At 38.5% G+C, this 21,107-nt stretch overlaps 1 protein-coding gene across 1 annotated transcript in view; it reads right to left on the reverse strand.

The window, feature by feature from the left end:
• The window catches only part of fbn1 (fibrillin 1), a 124,632-nt gene that overhangs the window by 57,524 nt on the left and 46,001 nt on the right, over nucleotides 1–21,107 (reverse strand). Inside the window, exons 17-30 of the mRNA XM_041794486.1 lie at nucleotides 17,729–17,881; nucleotides 17,183–17,236; nucleotides 15,380–15,505; nucleotides 15,160–15,285; nucleotides 14,918–15,037; nucleotides 12,623–12,760; nucleotides 12,483–12,533; nucleotides 12,236–12,361; nucleotides 11,898–12,125; nucleotides 11,688–11,813; nucleotides 10,055–10,183; nucleotides 7,257–7,382; nucleotides 718–843; nucleotides 476–598 (exon numbers count right to left, since the gene is read on the reverse strand). Of these exons, the coding sequence (XP_041650420.1) occupies nucleotides 476–598; nucleotides 718–843; nucleotides 7,257–7,382; nucleotides 10,055–10,183; nucleotides 11,688–11,813; nucleotides 11,898–12,125; nucleotides 12,236–12,361; nucleotides 12,483–12,533; nucleotides 12,623–12,760; nucleotides 14,918–15,037; nucleotides 15,160–15,285; nucleotides 15,380–15,505; nucleotides 17,183–17,236; nucleotides 17,729–17,881 (1,752 nt within the window). The remainder of the gene's footprint in view (nucleotides 1–475; nucleotides 599–717; nucleotides 844–7,256; nucleotides 7,383–10,054; nucleotides 10,184–11,687; nucleotides 11,814–11,897; nucleotides 12,126–12,235; nucleotides 12,362–12,482; nucleotides 12,534–12,622; nucleotides 12,761–14,917; nucleotides 15,038–15,159; nucleotides 15,286–15,379; nucleotides 15,506–17,182; nucleotides 17,237–17,728; nucleotides 17,882–21,107) is intronic.

The following is a 21,107-nucleotide window of genomic DNA, read 5'->3' on the forward strand; positions in this document are numbered from 1 at the left end:
TTTCTTGGAAGTGCAGGGGGATCCCAGAACAGCTATACAGCCAAATATAAATAACAGCAAAAAATAACAGTGATAAATGCAAAATAATAGCTGCTAATAAAATCAAAATATTAGTAACTGCACACTATTTGTGTTTCTTGACTAAATGGCCCTGACTGAAATGGAGTAAAAATAAAATATACGCAATTTTGCTTGATTTCTATACTGATGCACTTTATAGACATGCTTGTTTTATCTACCTATTTGTCCAGTGGTGTTTTTGTTCCATCCAAGGTCCATACTTCAACATTTTTCATTAAATTAATTTAGATGGTTGGAAATTTTGGGTTGCAATTATTCATTAAGGAGGTGGCGGTGGGTCCTGATGCCAGACCATTTGAGAACTACTGTTATTAGGAAAGCAGTCCACAGTGTAGCAAAGAATGACAGGTGCATTATCAGAGAATTACAACCAGATACAGGATACAAATCTTACCTGTGCAGCTCCTTAGATCTGGCATCAGGGCGTATCCACTGTGGCAGCTACACTCGTAACTTCCCTCTGAGTTGGTGCAGAAAGTCTCACAGCCACCGTTCTCTATGGTGCACTCGTCGATGTCTAAGCAGCAGAAGATTTATTCACATGTTGTACTGCTAGGATTTAACCTTCAGATTGCATCAACATTAAAAAAGGAACGGGTCTGGAAAGAGACGGTCATAAATACGTTTATCACTCACCGACACATTCCACTCTGTTCTCAGTGGATTTGTATCCTGTGTCACAGGAGCATTGATAGCTGCCGATCATATTGACGCACTGGCCATTTCTGCACAGCCTGTCGCTCAGCTCACATTCGTTGACATCTGTGAATCAAGAAAGTACTCAGTTAGCTCGTTCTTTTTTAATTAAATAAATGACCAACATAAAGTTGAAAGAACTAGATGCACATTAGAAAAATGGCTGAATGTTTAAATACTTGGAAATGAAGTCTAGACATTACGTGCCCTTCAAAGTTTAAGTCTCGTACTCATCAACAACTGGCATCAAAGGTGACATTTCATACCCCTTTTCCACCCCCTGAGGTCTAAATGAAACATCTGTGCTTTAGTCAAAACATATTCTGGATAAATGCCAGGAGAGATTTTTGACCCTGTATAAACCAGTTCTAAACAGCCTTTCAAAGCAATTTTGGTGTGTGTCTCTTTAAATGCAAATTCATCACTGGGTCACTGTGTCAGCAGGTATGATGTGAGCCCAATATGCTGTGTAGAGCCTGGCTAGCGTTAGCAGTTATCTCTGTTCCTCTGTGCAGACTATTATCCTGCTTTATATGGTTACTCGTCACGTAGGTTGAGTTATGCGTAGGTAAAACCAACAACAACCTACATACAACGCTACTACTAATTTTCCAGTTAAAAAAACTCATACCCTCCTGTTACTACAACATGGAAACTGCTAAGCTTCTCATATTTACACCCAGTGAAGAGCTGGGAAAAAGCTCTGACAGGAGGGCAGCGGCCATGAACCGAAGCTACAGCGGTAACTAGTGGTGGGAGGCTTCATTTCGGCTTTAAAAGAGCATTTGACCAAAATTTCAGGCCTGTAAAAATGACAGGTAATTGGTTTAACCGACTTGTAAACTTTGCAACAGCTAATTTGATACACAAATTTAACCATTTAACTGGATAACCATGCACACCCCAATGTTGGGTCCAGAAAGTTTACTACAGCAAGTTTACTTAGTTTACTAAAGAAAGATGTGAACCTTCTTAAAAAATGCTGTTTCTGTATCAATGTTTTTAGGTTTATTTTACTTGTTATTTCAGTTGCAAGTTATTCAATTGCTTGTAAGCACACAGATTTTTTTAAATAGGTTAACAATTTTCTTTCAGCGTGAAGAAACTGTACATGATGATAACCAAAAATCTAAATTCAAATTCCTTTTATGTCTCAAAAACCCCAATTCACTTCAACAACATAGTTCAATAGTACAAAACACCAGAAAATAAGGAGCTGTTCTTCTTCTTTTTGTTTTTAAAGATCTACACATGTGGACAAAATTGTTGGTACCCCTCTGTTAATGAAAGAAAAACCCACAATGGTCACAGAAAAAACTTGAATCTGACAAAAGTGATAATAATAAAAATTCAATGAAAATTAACCAATGAAAATCAGATATTGCTTTTGAATTGTGGTTCAACAGAATTATTTTAAAAAACAAACTCATGAAACAAGCCTGGACAAAAATGATGGTACCCTTAATTTAATATTTTGTTGAACAACCTTTTGAGGCAATCACTGCAATGAAACAATTTCTGTAACTTTCAGTGAGACTTCTGCACCTCTCAGCAGATATTTTAGCCCACTCCTCATGAGCAAACTGCTCCAGTTGTCTCAGGTTTGAAAGGTGCCTTCTCTAGACAGCATGTTTCAGCTCCTTCCACAGATGTTCAATAGGATTTAGATCAGGGCTCACAGAAGGCCACTTCAGAATAGTCCAATTTTTTACTCTTAGCCATTCTTGGGTGTTTTTAGCTGTGTGTTTTGGGTCATTATCCTGTTGCAAGACCCATGACCTGCGACTGAGACCAAGCTTTCTGACACTGGGCAGCACATTTCTCTCTGGGATACCTTGATAGTCTTGAGATTTCATTGTACCCTGCACAGATTCAAGACACCCTGTGCCAGATGCAGCAAAGCAGCCCCAGAACATAACAGAGCCTCCTCCATGTTTCACAGTAGGGACAGTGTTCTTTTCTTGGTATGCTTCATTTTTGCGTCTGTGAACATAGAGCTGATGTGCCTTGCCAAAAAGTGCCAGTTTTGTCTCGTCTGTCCATTGGACATTCTCCCAGAAGCTTTGTGGCTTGTCAACATGCAGTTTGGCAAATTCCAGTCTGGCTTTTTTATGATTTGTTTTCAACAGTAGTGTCCTCCTTGGTCGTCTCCCATGAAGCCCACTTTGGCTCAAACAATGACGGATGGTGCGATCTGACACTGATGTACCTTGACCTTGGAGTTCACCTTTAATGTCTTTGGAGGTTGTTCTGGGCTCTTTTGTTACCATTCATATTATCCGTGTCTTAAATTTGTCATCAATTTTCCTCCTGCGGCCACGTCCAGGGAGGTTGGCTACAGTCCCATGGATCTTAAATTTCTGAATAATATGTGCAACTGTAGTCACAGGAACATCAGGCTGCTTGGAGATGGTCTTATAACCTTTACCTTTAACATGCTTGTCTATAATTTTCTTTCTAATCTCCTGAGACAACTCTCTCTTTCGCTCCCTCTGGTCCATGTTTAGTGTGGTACACACCATGTCACCAAACAGCACAGTGACTACTTGTCACTCTTTAAATAGGCCGACTGACTGATTACAAGTTTGTAGACACCTGTGACGCTAATTAGAGGACACACCTTGGTTGAACATGTCCCTATGGTCACATTATTTTCAATCTTTTCTAGGGGTACCATCATTTTTATCCAGGCTTGTTTCATGAGTTTGTTTTTAAAATAATTCTGTTGAACCACAATTCAAAACCAATGTCTGATTTTCATTGGTTAATTTTCATTGAATTTTATCACTTTTGTCAGATTCAAGTTTTTTCTGTGACCATTGTGGGTTTTTCTTTCATTAACAGAGGGGTACCAACAATTTTGTCCACGTGTGTATTTGGCTTTTTTGCCTTTATTGGAGAGATTGGACAGTGGATAGAGTTGGAAACAGGGATAAGAGAGTTGGGAACATCTAGAACCCGTGGCACCCGTGTACATGGGGTGCGACTCAACCACCAGGCCCCAGTAGCTATTATTCTTTGAGACATTATAATCTGTTTTTACATGAGCATTCATTTAAAAAAGTAATGATTTTGCTTTGATTTTCTATGTTAGTGACTTCATTATTTTCAGATGTCAGGAAATGTTTTGGTGAAAAAAAAACAAATTTCCACTCTGTCTGTCTGAGTTAAGTTTTTCCTCTGCTTTTCTGCATTAATTTTTTTGTACATCATTCACTTGCTGGTACCCAAAACCTCAAGCTCAGGCTAAAGCTCTCACTTGCATGCAGTTGCTGCTGCTTATAGGACTCACCCTCTAACAGCCATTTAAAGAGTACCTCCAACTTTTCTAGCCCAAAAAGAAATAAAACTGAATTAAACGATACAGTTGGGCCATGTTTGCTTTCTTAAATGGCCTGCGTGACAGCTTATACTGATTTTGAGGCGATTAACTCAGAGGGAAAAAAACAACTCAGAAAAACAGAGAAAAATAAACATTTTCTCATGTGAATCTTTAGTTTTCAGTTTAACTTTGACAATAATATGACTGTCAACAGACTTTCATATTGACTGAGTAATCATTTTAGTTCCACACCCACAAATAATTGCTCCATAAGAGCTCTTAAGGACGCATAATTATTTAAATGTCCACCCTCTAGAGACCAGATGAGTATAATGAAGACCAAAATGAGTTCATTTAAAAACTGGGACAGATGTTTCATAGTGGTTTAAACATTTGATGCTGAAAAATGAGCCATTTCAAACTAGTAATCTGACATCACTGAGCACACTGTGTTACACCCATCTGTATGGAATGTGCTGTATAACTAAAGCTTCTCATCATCACTATCGTTTAAACAGTTTGGTTCATTGCCTCACCACAGTTATTAAGAACCATTGTCTAAAAAAGACGAAATGGGCAGTGTTCAGTTACACTTTCATTGTTTTTATTTCTCTGGGTGGTAATAAAGAAAATAAATGAGCTTAGGGGTAGCGAGTGAGCATGAGGTCATGGACTGAAACCTTGACACTGCATTAGGTCATGGAAGTGACACCCAGTGATTAAAGCACAATCAGCCCAATGCTATAAACTACACGTGAGGAAGTTTGAAAGTATACGAAGCACAAAAAAGGCAAATGCTTCTCCCTTTAGAGGGGAGAAACTACTTCTTCAGTTAGCTAGGTGCTCTCTAAAACAAATGTCTATAAAAATAGTAAGAAACCACAAGGTTTGCAACACCTGCAAACTGTCCACAAATCTAATAAACCACAGTTTTAATACAAATCTGCAGCTTTTAATATAGCAATCCTACAAATGAAATAAATTTCCCACAAACGTCATAGCAGTTGCCTGTTATAAACATATTAACTATAATATTTGCAGGATTTATTATTCTTACGGAAAGATAAAAAGAGGTAGGAATCTTAGCAGAGTGGATTAAATGTTACATTTAGGGAAGTTTGTGAGATTATTGCATTAAAAACTGCAGATTTGTATTATATTTGTGGTTTATTACATTTGTGGGAAGTTATTACCTTTGCAGTAGGGATGCACGATATAATCAATCTGGTATTGGCAGAAATTTAACATCCGATATTTTGCCTGTGTATTTCAGTATCAACTGTAAATTTTGTCCATACTAATAAATTTGTGGAGTTTTAGGCTGAACTAACAGACTTATGTCAGTTGAGGTCTTTTTCTTGATTTATCCTCATTCTTTAAACTTTAAAGTTTTTTTAAGGACTAAAGGTTTTTCCTTGGTCATCCTCAAACCTTAAGGTGTGTCCAAAAGGACTGAAATTTCTTGTCTGAAAAGTATTTTTAAATATTGATATCGGCTAAAATGAATCTGTAAATATCATGCATCCCTAGTTTGCAGGTACAACGAGGTTCTGCAAAGATTGTTCTTTATAAGAAAAATGAAAACTTTCCACATTTCTTCTGAGATGATGACTCTCTTTTACAGAAGGTTTATTAAATCTGTTTTAAACTTTTCTATTGTTGCATGGTTTGGAAACCTGAACTTGGCCAATAAGAATCGTCTTGGTAGTCTTGTAAAAACTGCTGGAAAAATCTCTGGAAGCCAGCAGGCTGAGTTAATGGCTGTTTGTAACAAGCAGGTCCTGAGGAGAGCTAATGCTATTGTTGATTGTCCAAATCATCCCCTTCAGAGCAGGTTTGAGCTTTTGCCCTTAGGTCATCGTTTTAAGGCTCCTGTGAGGAAGACTAAAAGACTCCAGGTCTGATTTATCCCCAGTGCAATTCATTTACTCAATGGAAAGTAGGTATGTGCTCTGGGCTATTTTATTTTATTGATTATTTTGTGTATTTTTGTTCTTTACATTGTTTCATTTACTATGTCTGACTTTTAATCTTTTTTATTGGGTCTTATTTCACTGGTAATGTTGTCTTTGTGTACGGTGTCTTTTTGGTGCAGAGAACTGGTGCTCACTGGGTATTTTCTCTTTTTCAGACTATTCACTACCATAAAGATTTGAAAACCCCACTAGATCAGCAGTATATCAAATACTCAAGCCAGGCACCAACAACTATGTTTGAAGTCACTTAAATCACCTTTCTCCTTCTTTAAGTTGCTCAGTTTGAACTTAAGCACACTGTCTTGACCATGTTTGTGTGTATAAATGCAATGGTTGCTACCATGTGATTGGTTAATTTAACATTGGACAGGTAGACCCAGTGTAGTGGTAGGTAAGTATAAAAGTGCAAAATTGGTACATAAAATAGAGGCTACCGAACTGCAGATACTCTCTCACAATACATTAACAGAAATTACCCAGGTCTTTATTTAAAACCACAGACTGTATCAAACATGGATCTAGTCTCAGTGACATCACCAGTTGGTCACTGAAGAGGCACTTTGAAGCCCAATAATGATAGTAGTCATATTGGAAATACTGACTTCAACTAACATTTGATCTATCCTGACACAAAAAGCTGGAGTTGTTTTTGGGACCAAACAGAGAATCCTGGGCTTTTGTAGCCAACCTCAAATAAACACATTTACTTAATTTCATTCAAATTTTGAAGATTTTCTGCTACAATATTGAAACTATTCTATTGCTTTGATTCTTCTTTTCTTAAAGAAAGCTTTAGGACCTAACCATGTTGAAATCCTCACATTTCGTGCATTTCATAAAAAGATCCACACATGGTCTTGAGTCTCTTAAAGCTCATGGATCACAGGATGTTTACCTCACTCATACATAGACCTAACTCTGACACTCTCATCCCTAACTATCCCCTCAGAGCCCACACACAGAGGTGCAAAGAGCGAGGGAGATTTAAAGCCTGCTTGTCTTTCAGACTATCTGCTCTGTGACAACATCTCAACTTTCTGCTCGTCTATTCATCCTTTTTCATCTTTATTTAATCTCCAAAGAAAATAGGGTTGAAACTTTATGCTAGCACAAAAATTGCTCAAAGAAAAAAACTGCTAAAAGTTCAAAAAGAAGGAGTCTCTGATGGCATCATCACTCACCTAGACAGGCCGACCCATCAGGAGCAATCTCATGTCCATCGGGGCAAATACACTGGAAGCTGCCCTCTGTGTTCGTACATTCACCCCCACGGCACAGCAGAGGGTTTCTCTCACACTCGTCGATGTCTGAAGGTGGAGGAAGACACAAATGTTCAGTACAGGCACCAGTTAAAATAAGAGCTGTCTCAATATCAGAATTGGACCTACTTTGATACATTAGTAAAATCTAAAAGATGCTGAGACCTGTATCAATATTATGTCAACAAAAATGTAAGCCCAAAGAACACACAATTGAGTACCAAAATGCTGCTGATCTATCAGTGCACTTTAGACAATGTCACCTCTTCTCTTGAGGTGGGGTAGACAGTACAAGATAACTGGGATTATTTCAGGCCTGACTCCCCCTTCCTACCACAGTTAGAAAAAGCCCTTTAATGGTTCTAAAGATGATCTTACCAGATCTCCTTCAGGGTAAGGCATGTTGAGAATAATTTTACCCTCCCAGATTTGCTCTGAAGACTATTAGGGCCTCCCAATATGAAGTCGTATAATACTAACAATCAGAAATCCTGTTATGTTGGGGGGAAACACCAAGGTGCTGAGAATGCATTCTGCTGACCGTCACATCAAACAGAATGATAGCCAATCAGGAAGTGGGCTAGTCACTTGTTGACTTTAGAGTTTGACCACACAAGTGTTCGAGTTTTGAAAGTGGAGACTTTGGTTGTCAGTGGATGAATCTGTTAATGTGTGGTGTGCTGTGTTGGTCATCATTCGGTATTGAAATATAAACTACATGAACAGAAGTATTTGTAGTAATAGTTATTGAATTCAGGTGTTCAATCAGACTTCACCACAGGTGTTTAAAATCAACACCGAGCCATGCAAACATTTGTGATACAAAATGAGTTGCTCCGAAGAGCTCAGTGACTTCAAGATTGGTACTGTGATGGATGCCACCTTTGCAAAAAGACAGCCTGTAAAATTTCCACTGTCAACTGTAAGTGATATTGTTAGAAAGTGGAAGCGTTTGGGAACAAAAGTAACTCAGCCGTAAAGTGGAACACCACGTAAATCACAGGGTGGGGTCAATGACTGCTAAGGCACATGATGTGAAAAAGTCACCAATGCTCTGCTGATTCCATAGCTGAAGAGTTCTGAAATTCCACTGGCATTAATGTAAGCACCAAAACTGTGCAGCGAGAGCTTCATGGCATGGTTCCCCATGGCTGAGCAGCTGCATGCAAGCCTCACATCAGTCCAATGCCAAGCTTCATGGCAGTGTTGCAATGCACACCAATGCTGGACTGTGGAGCAGTGGAAACTTGTTCAGTGGAATGACATATCAAACTTCTCGTCCAACATCGGTGCCTGATCTCATAAATGCTCTACAGAATGAATGGGCACAAATTTTAAAGTCCTTTTTTTAAGATTTATTTTTGGGCTTTTTAGTGCCTTTATACTACAGAGGAGGACAGTGGATAGAGTTGGACTTGGGAGGAGAGTGGAGAGAGACATGCGGCAAAGGGCCACAGGCCAGATTCAAAACCGGGTACGTGGGTCGCGCTTTAGACCGCTAGGCCATCTGCATGCCTAAAGTATTTTTGTCTACATATTGTATCAAAAACAATTAAAACTTTAGTAGAGGTACTAGGTTGTACAGCTCAATCACTGGAAAGTATCTGATTCACCTCTTTGGTATTTCCAATAACCCTAAACAATTGATTCGTCCAAATTTGTGCTTCTAATGTGATGTCAGCCTTGGTGGATTCTGGCCAATTTGCAGGTCAAAAAGCCCTCGGTACACTTTAACCTAAATCAGACTCCAAATGAAAGGATATAGTTGGGGAGACATTCATCAAATACTTAAAAAAAAAAAACGCAGCTCTAAAAAATCCTAAGAGAATTTTGAATTTTCTAGTTGTTTGGTTAGCCTGTTTGTCCAGACAGCTCTTGATTGAAGCCCAGCCCACGTTATTTCCAACACCGGCTGCATTTTCAGCCACAGCCTGTGAGTAAATTTATCTCACCAATTTTGGCCTCATGGCGGCTTACAGCCAACAAAAGTACTGAGCCTTTTCATTTGGTGTGTACGATTTCTCCAAAGAATTTAATCAAACGGCGTTGAAAGGCAGCCCAGAACAGAAATAGAGCAAGTATTTTCACAGATGGCTGGACATTAGGAGTTTTAGCCACATATAAAAAACAAAAAAATCCTGGGTAGATAATTGCATCGGCTCTTATATGGCGTTTAAAAATGTAATAAAGAACAATTTTGTTTAAGACTTTAAGGTGCAGTTTGCAAAGCGATTGTGACAACACCTGGGCCTTGTAGAGAGACTCTTTCAAAGCTCCTACAGAGGTTACATAAAGTCTGTTTGATTTTCCTTCTCTGTAACACACTCACACATATACAAATGCACACAGCCTGAAAATTTCAGATGACATCAGCCGTCTAAACAGAGTTCCCGGTCTGGCATGTTCGCCTAAGCACTTCATCCAGAGCTTACAGCCCAAGAGGGAGCGCGGAGGAGCCGCACTGCTTGGTTGTGAGGCTGGCTTTCCTTTAACTTTATATGTTGGCAAGGCGCTCTGCTCTCAGAGGATGCCACTTATAGAGGTATTTTAAGAGTTTTGATGTAGATCAAGTTTCATGTCCAAAAAAGGCATAATGACTTCATACAAAAAAGTGATGCCTCTGCAAGAAACTGTGCTAATTCATTTCAAGCTGAAGACATGAGTTGGTTCATGTATTTCTAGGATCTGTAAGTGTTCGTGTGTGAGAGTTTGTCACTCACCCATGCAGTTTTTCATCATCATGAAGCCACTCTCATAGCCCTCGAAGCACTCGCATTCAAAATCTCCTGGCGTGTTAACACATCTGCCTTGTCCACACAGATCCGGAGAGATGCGGCACTCGTCGATGTCTAAAGGAAGAAACGCAACAAAAATACCCTTTAAAACAGCAAATAAACCTGCAGATTAAATCATCAGAAGAGCTTCCTCTGGTTTATCTAAACAGAGAAATAATCTAAATGACTCAGTGACAAAGATAAGTAGTCAGAGAAATTAAGCTATCTTCTTTAAATGTTATGCAAACAAAGCATGAAAGCTCAACATATTTCTTAAAGGTTACAACATAAAAGAGAGGCTATAAAATGAGATTAAGATGTGAATTAAAGATGCTTCAGAAGATTTATCTCTTCAAACAGATTCTTCCAAAGTCTGAAGTTGAAGGCCTAATTCCTTTTGAATTTAATCCACATTTTAAAACACTAAAAAAAAAAAAGACTTTAGGCTTGGATCTTACTCTTGTGGGTTAAAAGGTCCAAGATATCATTTACTTACTAAGAGCCTATAAATTATTTAAGAATAAAGCCATGGCAGTGGCATTTAAAGTTAAAATGATGTGTACACATTTAAGCAGAAGAGTAATGCAGCTAACCAGACTGCAGGGACCGGCTCCAACAAGTCCAAAGCAGCCAGACTGCCATTAGTCTGAATGAGCTGAATGTAGGCGACGGCTTTACACCACTTTACTGTAATCAGTGTTGGCAGAGGGGTTCAGAGAGGGGGCTGATGAAGAATGGTTAGACTTTTGAGGATACAATGGAGCTGAGATATTGTTAAAGTTGATGTTGAGCAAACATTTCAGCCTGAAAGAGCAGCTACACAGAGATAATCTCTTATATAACAACTGATGTTGAAGAATTAGTGTCATCAGTTAAGTAACCATGGTGAACTTAATGAACTTGGAAGTATTCATTTTTTAGACTGCATCTAATGATTATCATTATTATCTTTAATCTGCCAGTAATCTTTTTGCTGCCGTTAACCCAATATATGTCAGAGATGGGCATAAATCTTTTAAGTGTTAATCAAAATTATCAAGCAATAGCTTGATAGCCTCCTGTATTTTAGGGAGCTTATTTAAAAACAGACTAAACGCTCTGCTGCTTAATCTATATAGGGTTTTTGAGTTTTTTATTATGCATCGTTCTGAAGCAATCTGTATCTTTACAAAGCCGATGGATTGGCCAGATTGTATGTCTGTCATTGGGTAGGTCCATCTTGCAAAGCATAACAGTGGCATGCAAGTTCCCGGTCTGAGAATGACCAGCGTCAATTAAGGAGAACAATAGTAGTAGTAGGAGCATGGCCATTAATGGTGAAATATGCATAGGATTTGCTTTTCAGTGGGTATGTGGTGTTTTAAAGGTGCCAAAAATACAAATAAATTAAATCAACTAATATGATTAACAGTATAAAACTGCAGTTTGTCAAATTGGAGGAGCTGAAATCAATAAAAAATGTTTTTTTGCCTTTAAAATACTTAAAAAGTTAATTAAAACATCTAGCTGCAGTGAATTATTTTCTTCATCAGCTTTGAGACTGAGATCTTAAACACCAAACTAGTTCAATTATACTCACCAGTGCAGTTCCTCTCATCAGAGTCCAGGGCATAGCCATTATCACACCGACATCGGAAGCTCCCGATGGTGTTTCTACACCTTCCATTAGTGCACAGGGTGTTTATCATCCTGCATTCATTTATATCTAAAAAACAAAACAGAAACATGGATGAGAGAGCCATTAGAAAACTGCACAAGGAGTTTATTTTCTCTGTGGAGTGAAAAATACCTTTAAGGAAAGGTCTGCCGTTGATGAAGTCCCCCCTGTGTGAGAAGCCCGGGCCTCGAGGACAGAGCTGGTTGTATTCTGGAGTCCCCTTGTCTGGACACTCATCACATTCAGGACCCCACGCCACACCCACTGAGCAGCAGCAGGCATCCACACGGTGCTTCCCTGGGATTGGAGTCCCACAGCGCTCGTCTTCATGGGTGAGGTAGCACTGCTCTGTACGCAGGTCTGGAAACACATCATTTAAATATTTCAAACCCAATTAAAGATGGTACATTCAATGAGGCAGAAAAAAACACATGTAATTTAGACTGTAACATGACTTAAAAACCACCCACCAATACAGGTTCTGCCACTGACATCAACCGTCATTCCAGGAGGGCACTGGCAGAAGAAAGAGCCTGGCGTGTTGATGCACTTTCCATTGATACACACTCCGGGAAACACTTGACACTCATCCACGTCTGACAGTCAGCGGAGAAAATCCAGAGCAGCATCAACAACAGCTTCAGTGTTTCAAGTTATACAAATTAAACAAAAACAGTCTGAAACTCTGAGTCTACACTGAATCACAGCTGACGTTACCTTCACAGACATTTCCTTTGACTCGAGCGAAGCCTTTACCACAGATTGGATCTGAAAAAGCACACAGAACAAAGTCATTCAGTAGAGCTAAAATCAGAATGGAGTTATTAAAAGTACATGGTGTGTAATGATCATCGCACCTTTTTCACATTTGGCACAGGGGCTGTTCCAGGCTTCTCCTAGCGTAGCGCAGCAGTGAGACTTCAGGGTGGCCCCGTTGATGTTGATCTCACAGTGTCCATTGACTACCTTCAGCCAGCAGGTGCTCTTAGTTGTCTCTGTTTAATGACACAAGACTTGAATTTACTAGACAACTTCTGCCATAGACATAGAGAACGTGTCGCCATCCGTTAAATCAAGCATTTGAGTCCATCTAAAAAACAAAGAGAATAGTATGGATCTTGAGTCAATATTCTCAAGATCTTCATAATTGTATTATGATTTAATTGTCTGAAAATGACTAGCTTCAATACACAAATGTTTGAAGCTTAAGATATATTTTCCCTAGAAACAAGAAACATCTGCACCTGCAATTATCAGAAATTCAACAAGATCAGCCTTCATCAGGTTACTTCGCAAATTAATATGAGCGCATATCGCTGCCTAATTAATTAAAAACTCATTTAACTTGTGGGAAATATCAGCATAGCGTCATTGGTCTGTAATTTAAAATGATAAAATTCATGTGTTCAATAAACAGTCCAAAAGAGCCTAAATTGCAGATCACAGTAAAACATTCTCAGCAGCCTATAGCAATATTTTCACTGTATCAAATATCTGAATGAAGCTGGAAGAAAACTTGAAAATGTGTCCCTGGAGTTTGTCCTGAGAGGTAATATCATCTCTTTACACTGCTGAATGTTCTCTGACCTGTGTTGATAGCAAGTTGGGTTTTCAATCATGGTTTCTGCAATTGCCCTGTGCACGAGCAAGTAGCATTTCCTGGTAGAAAATCTCACCATATCCTTTAACAGATGAGCTTGTGGCACATGGAACATATTCAACTCAGGTGTGATGTCTTTCCCAGCTCTGACATCTGACTTCCGAGGTAAATGGAACACAGCAGAAATATAACTTGGTGCAAAATTTGAGGATTTTAGAGAAAATCTGTACATATTTATTATATTTTCATGGCATCAGTTTCGAACAAGTACACCCAAGCAGTCTTCTGAGAGGTACCAAGGACAAATGGGGCAATGGTGCAGCATGAAAATCTACACAGACAGACAAAATGCCAGTTAAAGTAGTAAGAATATGTAATTCATTCTAAATTGTTTCCATGGTAAATGCAAAACCAAATGAAGGTGTTTAGGCCAGGAACTGTTAACTAGGCAGGTGTCTGACGCCTACCTATGCAGTTAGAAAAATTTGGATTATTGTGCCAATCTGACTAAAATTAGTTTTTTAAAATGTATGCAAGCATGTTAGTCGACTTACTAAATTAATTCTCAAAGTTGGACTTAGACACACAGATAGAATGGTTGAAGATCAGTTTACTTTTGCATGTATGTATCTTTATCTGACCCAAACTGGCCTAGGTGTTCTGCACATACTCCCTAGTTTTCATGCTGGTCTTTGACCAAAGAGTTGACAAGCATTAACAGGTAGCATGGCAGATGTCATATTTCCGCTTGTCTTTGGATATCACTAAAAGTATTAATGATAGCGTGCACTGCATTTGGGCCAGGATAGTGTAGAGACAGGCTATTCAATTGGAGGCCCTCTGGCCAGGTAAGGCCCTCAAGGTCATTTTCAGTGGCCCTTTAAATAGATTACTTATGCTTAAAGAGGATTTAGACATTTTTGGTTTATTTTTTGGATAAAATAATGTGAGTTTATTATTTTTGTATCATCAACGGTCACATTTATTTCCCTGCTTGTTTCACCTCACACTTGCAGTTCTCATTGTTTATACATCTCCTCTCATTCCTGCCTGATCTCCACTTCTGCATCTCAGCATAGAATTTTTGACACATGCAAGCACATAACCCATCAAGCGAGACAAAATGTCTCTTCTACTTGAAAAAGAAAAGTAGATACAGAGAGTGAAGAGTTCAACAGTGAATGGCTGGAGAAGTTTGTGTTTCTATCTGTTTGTGCTTACTCTGCAATGAGAGCATATTCGTATGCAAGTAATACAACTTAAGAAGACATTTTAAGACAACTCATGCTAACTTTAACGCCACTTATCTCCATTTTTTGCTGTTAAAACTTTGGAGCTGACCTTAGGTTGACAGAAACGACATGGCACTCTTTTTTGGTCTTGTACAGAACGAGACAGAGCTAAATCAGCATCACTACAAGTGGCATGAATTTTAGGCAAAAAAAATAACCTGTTTTCAACTGCAAAGACTATCCAGACCTGTATGCTAGAATCAATTGAGGAAGTTGCTTTGGATAAGAAAACCCAAAAAAGTCTATATATGCTCTCTTACCTATACACTCCAGCCCAGAGCTGTCCAGTGAACTGCCCATTGAACACAAACACACAAAGGACCCTTGGCTGTTCCTGCATTCTCCATTTATACACGGGTTAGACTCGCACTCATCCACATCTGTAGGAGGCAGAAAGACACACCATATTCCTCCTCATTAAACTGCCCTTCTGCCATCATCTTGATCAAACAGACATAGTTCATGTGGTGATGAAATGTGCAACAGATTAAAGAACTCTGACCATCACAGATGTCTGTCTCAGGATCAAACCGGTATCCTTTGGGGCACTGACAGGTGAAACTGCCAGGTGTGTTTCTGCACAGACCATTTTCACACAGCTGCCTGTTCATCAGACACTCATCAATATCTGAGGATAGAAACACAGGAGAGAGAGAGACATGATGACTCTCCTCAGGCTTCTTTTTAATGGGAATGTAATACTTTTTAAGTTGTTAACTTACCAACACAGTTTTTGCCTGACAGGTCCACCTCAAAGCCTTCATTGCAGGTGCATTTGAATGTTCGCAGCATATTCTCACACACGCCGTTCTGGCATATGTCGGGGTCGAGTGCACATTCGTTTATATCTAAGCAAGAATAAAACATTAAGGTAGTAAAAAAAACAAAGTAATACACATATAACATTGATGTTGCTTGTTTTCACTGACAAATATGTTTATCACTATGCTGATGATGCTGTCATTTACCAGGCAAATTCCAAATTGAACATTCTAGTCTTTCTTATCTCAACATTGTCCAAAACTGCTTTTATTATGATAATTTTGTGCTGAACAGGAAGAAATCCTGTTGTACAGAATTTATTTAATGATTTCAGTGATGGGCCTCCTGTTAAACAAGTCAATGTGCTTAATATTTGGGGCTTTTGATTGACCCTGTACTCTCATTTAAGCTATGTTTCATTTGTTTTTGTGTTTTTCATGTATTTCATGGTGTTTTTATGTCCAATGTGGTTTTTGGTTTTTTTTAATTAAAGTTTTAGTCATGGTGCAGGACTTTGGTAAGAGTCACTTTTTGTAAGATGTTCTATATTAATTAATTGGATTGGCTTTGATATCCAGACACATGAATCATCCCTGCGTCCTTGCTCCTGGAATACATAAAGAAATAAGTCACTGGTCGTTAAAATTAAAAGCTCCATCTGACTGGAATAACACCCCCTATCACCACCTCTTTCTGATGTTTTAGGTCAAATATATTACCTTATCTAAAAACAAACTGATCCTGTTTCTGATTCTTTTGTGCTCTGAATAACTCAAGGGCAGTTGTACTCCTTGTTGCACCTTTAACTGTTGAACTATGTTACTCAACCAGGTCTTGTTTAACAGCTGAGGGTTGTGTGTGAGGCGGGAGAAGCTCTCTGTATTTGTGTAGTTATGTCTGCAGCGTTGGAAGTAACTAATTACATTTACTCTCATTACTCTAATAAGGTAGTTTTTCGTGTACGTACTTGTCATTTTTGGGTGCATTTTGGAATCAGTAATTTTACTTCTACTTGGGTAAGTTTTTAACTGGAGTAACTCTACTTTTGCTTGAGTACAATACTATTTTTTTTCCACCTCTGTTGACTACATGGTAGCACATAATGAGAGAATTAGTCACATCCTAAAACCGCTGTTGGGCACAGCAAAACTAACCCCATCATGCCTGTGGGCAGTGTTTGTGTTTTATATGTGTTTGGATGTTGCCTGTTGTACAGTGAGCCCTGCTGGGGTTCTTTTGGTTGTGTTTTTGTTGTTAGACACATTTGCACCACGAGTGAAGTTATCCACTGAGTTAGAGTAACCGCCTGTGACTTTAGGTTGCTATGAGGTTGACTGTCTGCTTGCCAGAGGAGACCCACCTTTCCAAAGATTTTCAGGAGTTACTGCAGCTCCGTTAAAATGACAACAAAGACACTTTTTAAAGACACTCCTTAAGTGTTAAATTTAACTGTATGTGAGTTTAATTAACACTGTCAAATATGCTGTGTATTCTAATTTATTATAGAGGTGTGACTCTGCCTGAAGAACCTAGTTGGAGATCTATTCTCTTGTTGTTCTTGACAATAAGGAAAGATCATATTTTACTGGACCACCCCTCAATAGCTATTCAGCACTTAAAGTAAACTTTCAATGTAATACTTTTTGCTTTTACTTGAGTACATATACTGATGAGTACTTAAACTTAAGTAATTTTCAACCATAGGAAATGTATCCCTTTTCGATAGCAATGAAAAATAAAGCTGATGATCTTGAGTTCTTTACCTCTTCCATCGCCAGTTATTCCACCCCCATTGGGGCAAAGGGCCAGGAACTCAGCTGCAACAGAGCACAAAACAGCACAGCCCGGTTGATAAAAGAAGAAACAGCAGTGTTTGAGCAACTTTCATATTTGCCAAAATGCAAGAAATCCTGAGAAACATCAGTAAAAGCATATAATTATCAAATTCCCTGCTTTTTCATTACATGTATTTAAAACCACTTCCTTAATGCGGTGCAGCTCTAGCATCTTTTGATACAGAAACTTTAATTGGCGGGACTAATGAGAAATGAGCATATGTGAGTGTGTCAGTGTCTGTTGGGGGGGTTTTGAACAGCTTAGTCATGACTATTCCTCTCTGTTTTGTCATATTTTCACCAGAGCGGTATTATTAGATCATGTTAACTGTTTGATTTAGTCATCATGAATTCAGCAGGTGTGTTTTTAACCAAAGAAAGATGCTTTATGTTTGAGTATGCAAGTGTTAGTGTATCAGGCAGCAGGAGGTTGGTCTGTATGTAGAAAGGGTGGAGTGATTTGAATATCCGTACCAGAGCTTTGTGGTGGGCAGGGTTGGCAGGGCTCTCCGTAGGCGTACTCTGTGCTGGCACAGCAGCACTCCGACTTGGTCACAGCTCCAAATAAAGGCCTAACACACTGCCCTCGCTTGTAGCCACCATAACAAGAGCTGCGCATATGTGTGTCTGTTTTGGGAAAAATAAAACAGATTGAGTTTGTGAGAAGCAAGAGGTCTGGAATGAGGGTAGAGACAGAGGGAAAAGAAAGAGAGGGGAGGCAGGAGTCCATGGCTCCAATAAACAACAACACTGGCAAAACAAATGGCTGTTCTCTCTCCATAATATCCTGGGATTTGAAACATTCTCCTGCACTGATATCACCCTGTGAAAAAGTCACCCAGACTGAACAACAGCATTTCAACACTCTCCACACAATGCACAAAGAAATGTCATTTATAGGGATACAGGAATGCTGCAAATAAATGCATAAACAGTCTACTTTCTGAGTGCCAGTCCAGGAGATTGGAGCACAAGGAGGCAGAAAAACATTTATCAATAGTGATCAAAACATGCTGACTAATGAAAGTGAGCGTGTGTCTGTAACAGATAAACAGGATGAGATGTTTGTGGTACAGTTTACGAAAGTGTCATTTTGTCGCTTTCAGTTTAGCCCATTTTCTCGTGAACAGGGAAATATTTGTGTTGAGGTTCTAGATAAAATAAATAGACAGCTGTGAGATTAAGTCATGCAAATTGACACAAACACATTAACAAAGCTTTAATAGACCAGAGGAGTCAGTTTAAACCAAAACATATGTGCTGTAGGAAACAGCTGAGTCTTTCCCAGCACACATTTAAAAGGCTTTTTATTCACATAATTGTTTAAAGGATGCTTGTGTTTGTGTCTATTTTCAGTTCTTGACAAATGTAAAAGATCTTTGTACGGTTGAACATAGGAAAATAGTTTTGAGGTCCTGACACTCCATCAACCTAAAGCAGATGCCATACTCCAAACTGTTTTTACCTGTTAGTGCTTGATTTTTATTTTGATCTAAGCCCTGATTAATAAGAGGCAGACCTCTAGAGCCATAGAGAAAACTAAGTTTATCCGACCATATGTAGTCAGGCTTAGCTGTGATCTTTTCTCATATTGGAATATTTCTGTTTACTTAACGATAATAGAGTGATGCATGAGCACCTGCACAGCTCGTGCTAAGTAGAGGGGGTTTCAATTAAGTGGGACAGGGAGCAGAAGTATCTCTGACTGTTGCTGTTTTTTTTCATAGGTCAAGCTAGTTGCTTTTGTTTTGTGATAGAGGCCAGGCAAAGCACAACCATCAACTTTATTTTGTGATTGTTGGATTCTTTGAGTAAATTGTTGGATTGTTTTATTTTACGCCTGGCTTTTGTCTTCATTTGGATTACGTGTTTGTTTGCCTTTCAAATACACGAGTTGTAAAACTTCACATCCTGCAGGAAGCAGAAAAGAAGGGTTTTTTTATTTTGGTTGCTACTACAGGCATTTTGACTTCATCCTTATCTCAAAGCGAGTGCCTGAAGTTGTCTGCTGGCTTTTCTTCCTTTGGTTTTATATTGTTACTGTCTTTCTATTCTCTACACCAATGGTTCCCAACCTTTTTTTCTTAGGGGCCCCCCTACTTTTATCCAAGAAAAGCTAAACCCCACCAGGGCCCACTTGGAAAAAAATAAACATTGATTTTAATTGTTTTAATTGACAAATTCCCAACATAACAGGCCTACTTATTTGATAGGATCTCACCAAAAGATCTATGTATATCCTATCCATTATTACAATGGCATTTAAGGGCCACTAAAAGATGATCAGTTAAGTTTCAAGAAATTTTCAAGAAAAAAACTCAAAAGTTTCAAGGAAAAAACCCTTGAAAATCCTTCTTTAAAATCCCTAAATTTAAGTGAACCAAAAATTTGAATGAGATTACAAAGTAGAACATAAAAGGATGTGTGGAATAAGTTCACAGCAGGTGAAGCTGTTGAAGTCCTGCAGTTGAGAGCCTAAACAAATTATACTTCTTACTGGGAATGAGCAGAGAGGAAGTATGTGATTTTATACCAGAAACATCGCATTATTACTGTTTAGACAGAGGAGAGACATTTCTGTAAACTGGGGTTATTTAACCCCTTAGCCAACATGGCTACACTAGCTATGTAGTTAACGTTACTACCTAAGCCAGTGTAGCTAAATTCCTCTCATTGAGTGATCTGAAGACCATCAAATAAATTCAAATCAAGTTAGCTTTAGCAACGTAGGATTAAGCAGCATAAGCTTTAGAAAAAAAACTTAAGCAATGCAAGCTTTAGCAACATAAGCTTTATTGACGTAAGCTTTATAGATATAAGCTTTAGCAACTTAAGCTTTATCAACGTAAGCTTTATAGACGTAAGCTTTAGCAACATAAGCTTTATTGACGTAAGCTTTAGCAACATAAGCTTTAGCAACTTAAGCTTTATCAACGTAAGCTTTATAGACGTAAGCTTTAGCAACATAAGCTTTATCAACGTAAGCTTTATAGACGTAAGCTTTAGCAACATAAGCTTTAGCAACATAAGCTTTATCAACGTAAGCTTTTTAGACGTAAGCTTTAGCAACATAAGCTTTATCAACGTAAGCTTTATAGACGTAAGCTTTAGCAACTTAAGCTTTATCAACGTAAGCTTTATAGACGTAAGCTTTATAGACGTAAGCTTTAGCAACATAAGCTTTATCAACGTAAGCTTTATAGACATAAGCTTTAGCAACATAAGCTTTATCAACGTAAGCTTTATAGACATAAGCTTTAGCAACATAAGCTTTATCAACGTAAGCTTTAGCAGCGTAAGCTTTAGCAACATAAGCATTAGCGATGTAAGCTTTAGCAGCGTAAGCTTTAGCAATGTAACCTTTAGCAACTCAAGCTATAGCAAAGCGAGCTTTAGTAATGTGAGCTTTATTGACATAAGCTTTATTGATGTAAGCTTTAGCAACATAAGCTTTAGCAATGTAAGCTTTAGCGACTTAAGCATTAACGACTTAAGCTTTAGTGACTTAAGCTTTAGCGACATAAGCTTTAGCAACACAAGCTTCAGTAACGTTAGCTTTAGAAAATGTAGCCAAAGCTAATGTAGCTTTTACATAAATAATGTAGCTATGTAGCGCATGTAGCTAACATGAGCTTTGTAGCTTCCTTAGGATATCCATACATTTTGTAAGCTTTAGCTTTATTAGCTACATAGCTTTGTTAACTACTTAGCTTACGCAGCTAATGGAGCTTAGCTAAGTTAGAATGTTGTCATAGAGGGTAAGCTTTTTTCCTGCAAGCAGACTGTCTTCTCTGCTTTATCAGACATTTATAATAGGTTTTGCAACTCAGGTTTTTAACTTTTAAGTTTTGGT

Source organism: Cheilinus undulatus, linkage group 1 (assembly GCF_018320785.1).
Source record: "Cheilinus undulatus linkage group 1, ASM1832078v1, whole genome shotgun sequence".
Lineage (NCBI taxonomy): Eukaryota > Metazoa > Chordata > Actinopteri > Labriformes > Labridae > Cheilinus > Cheilinus undulatus.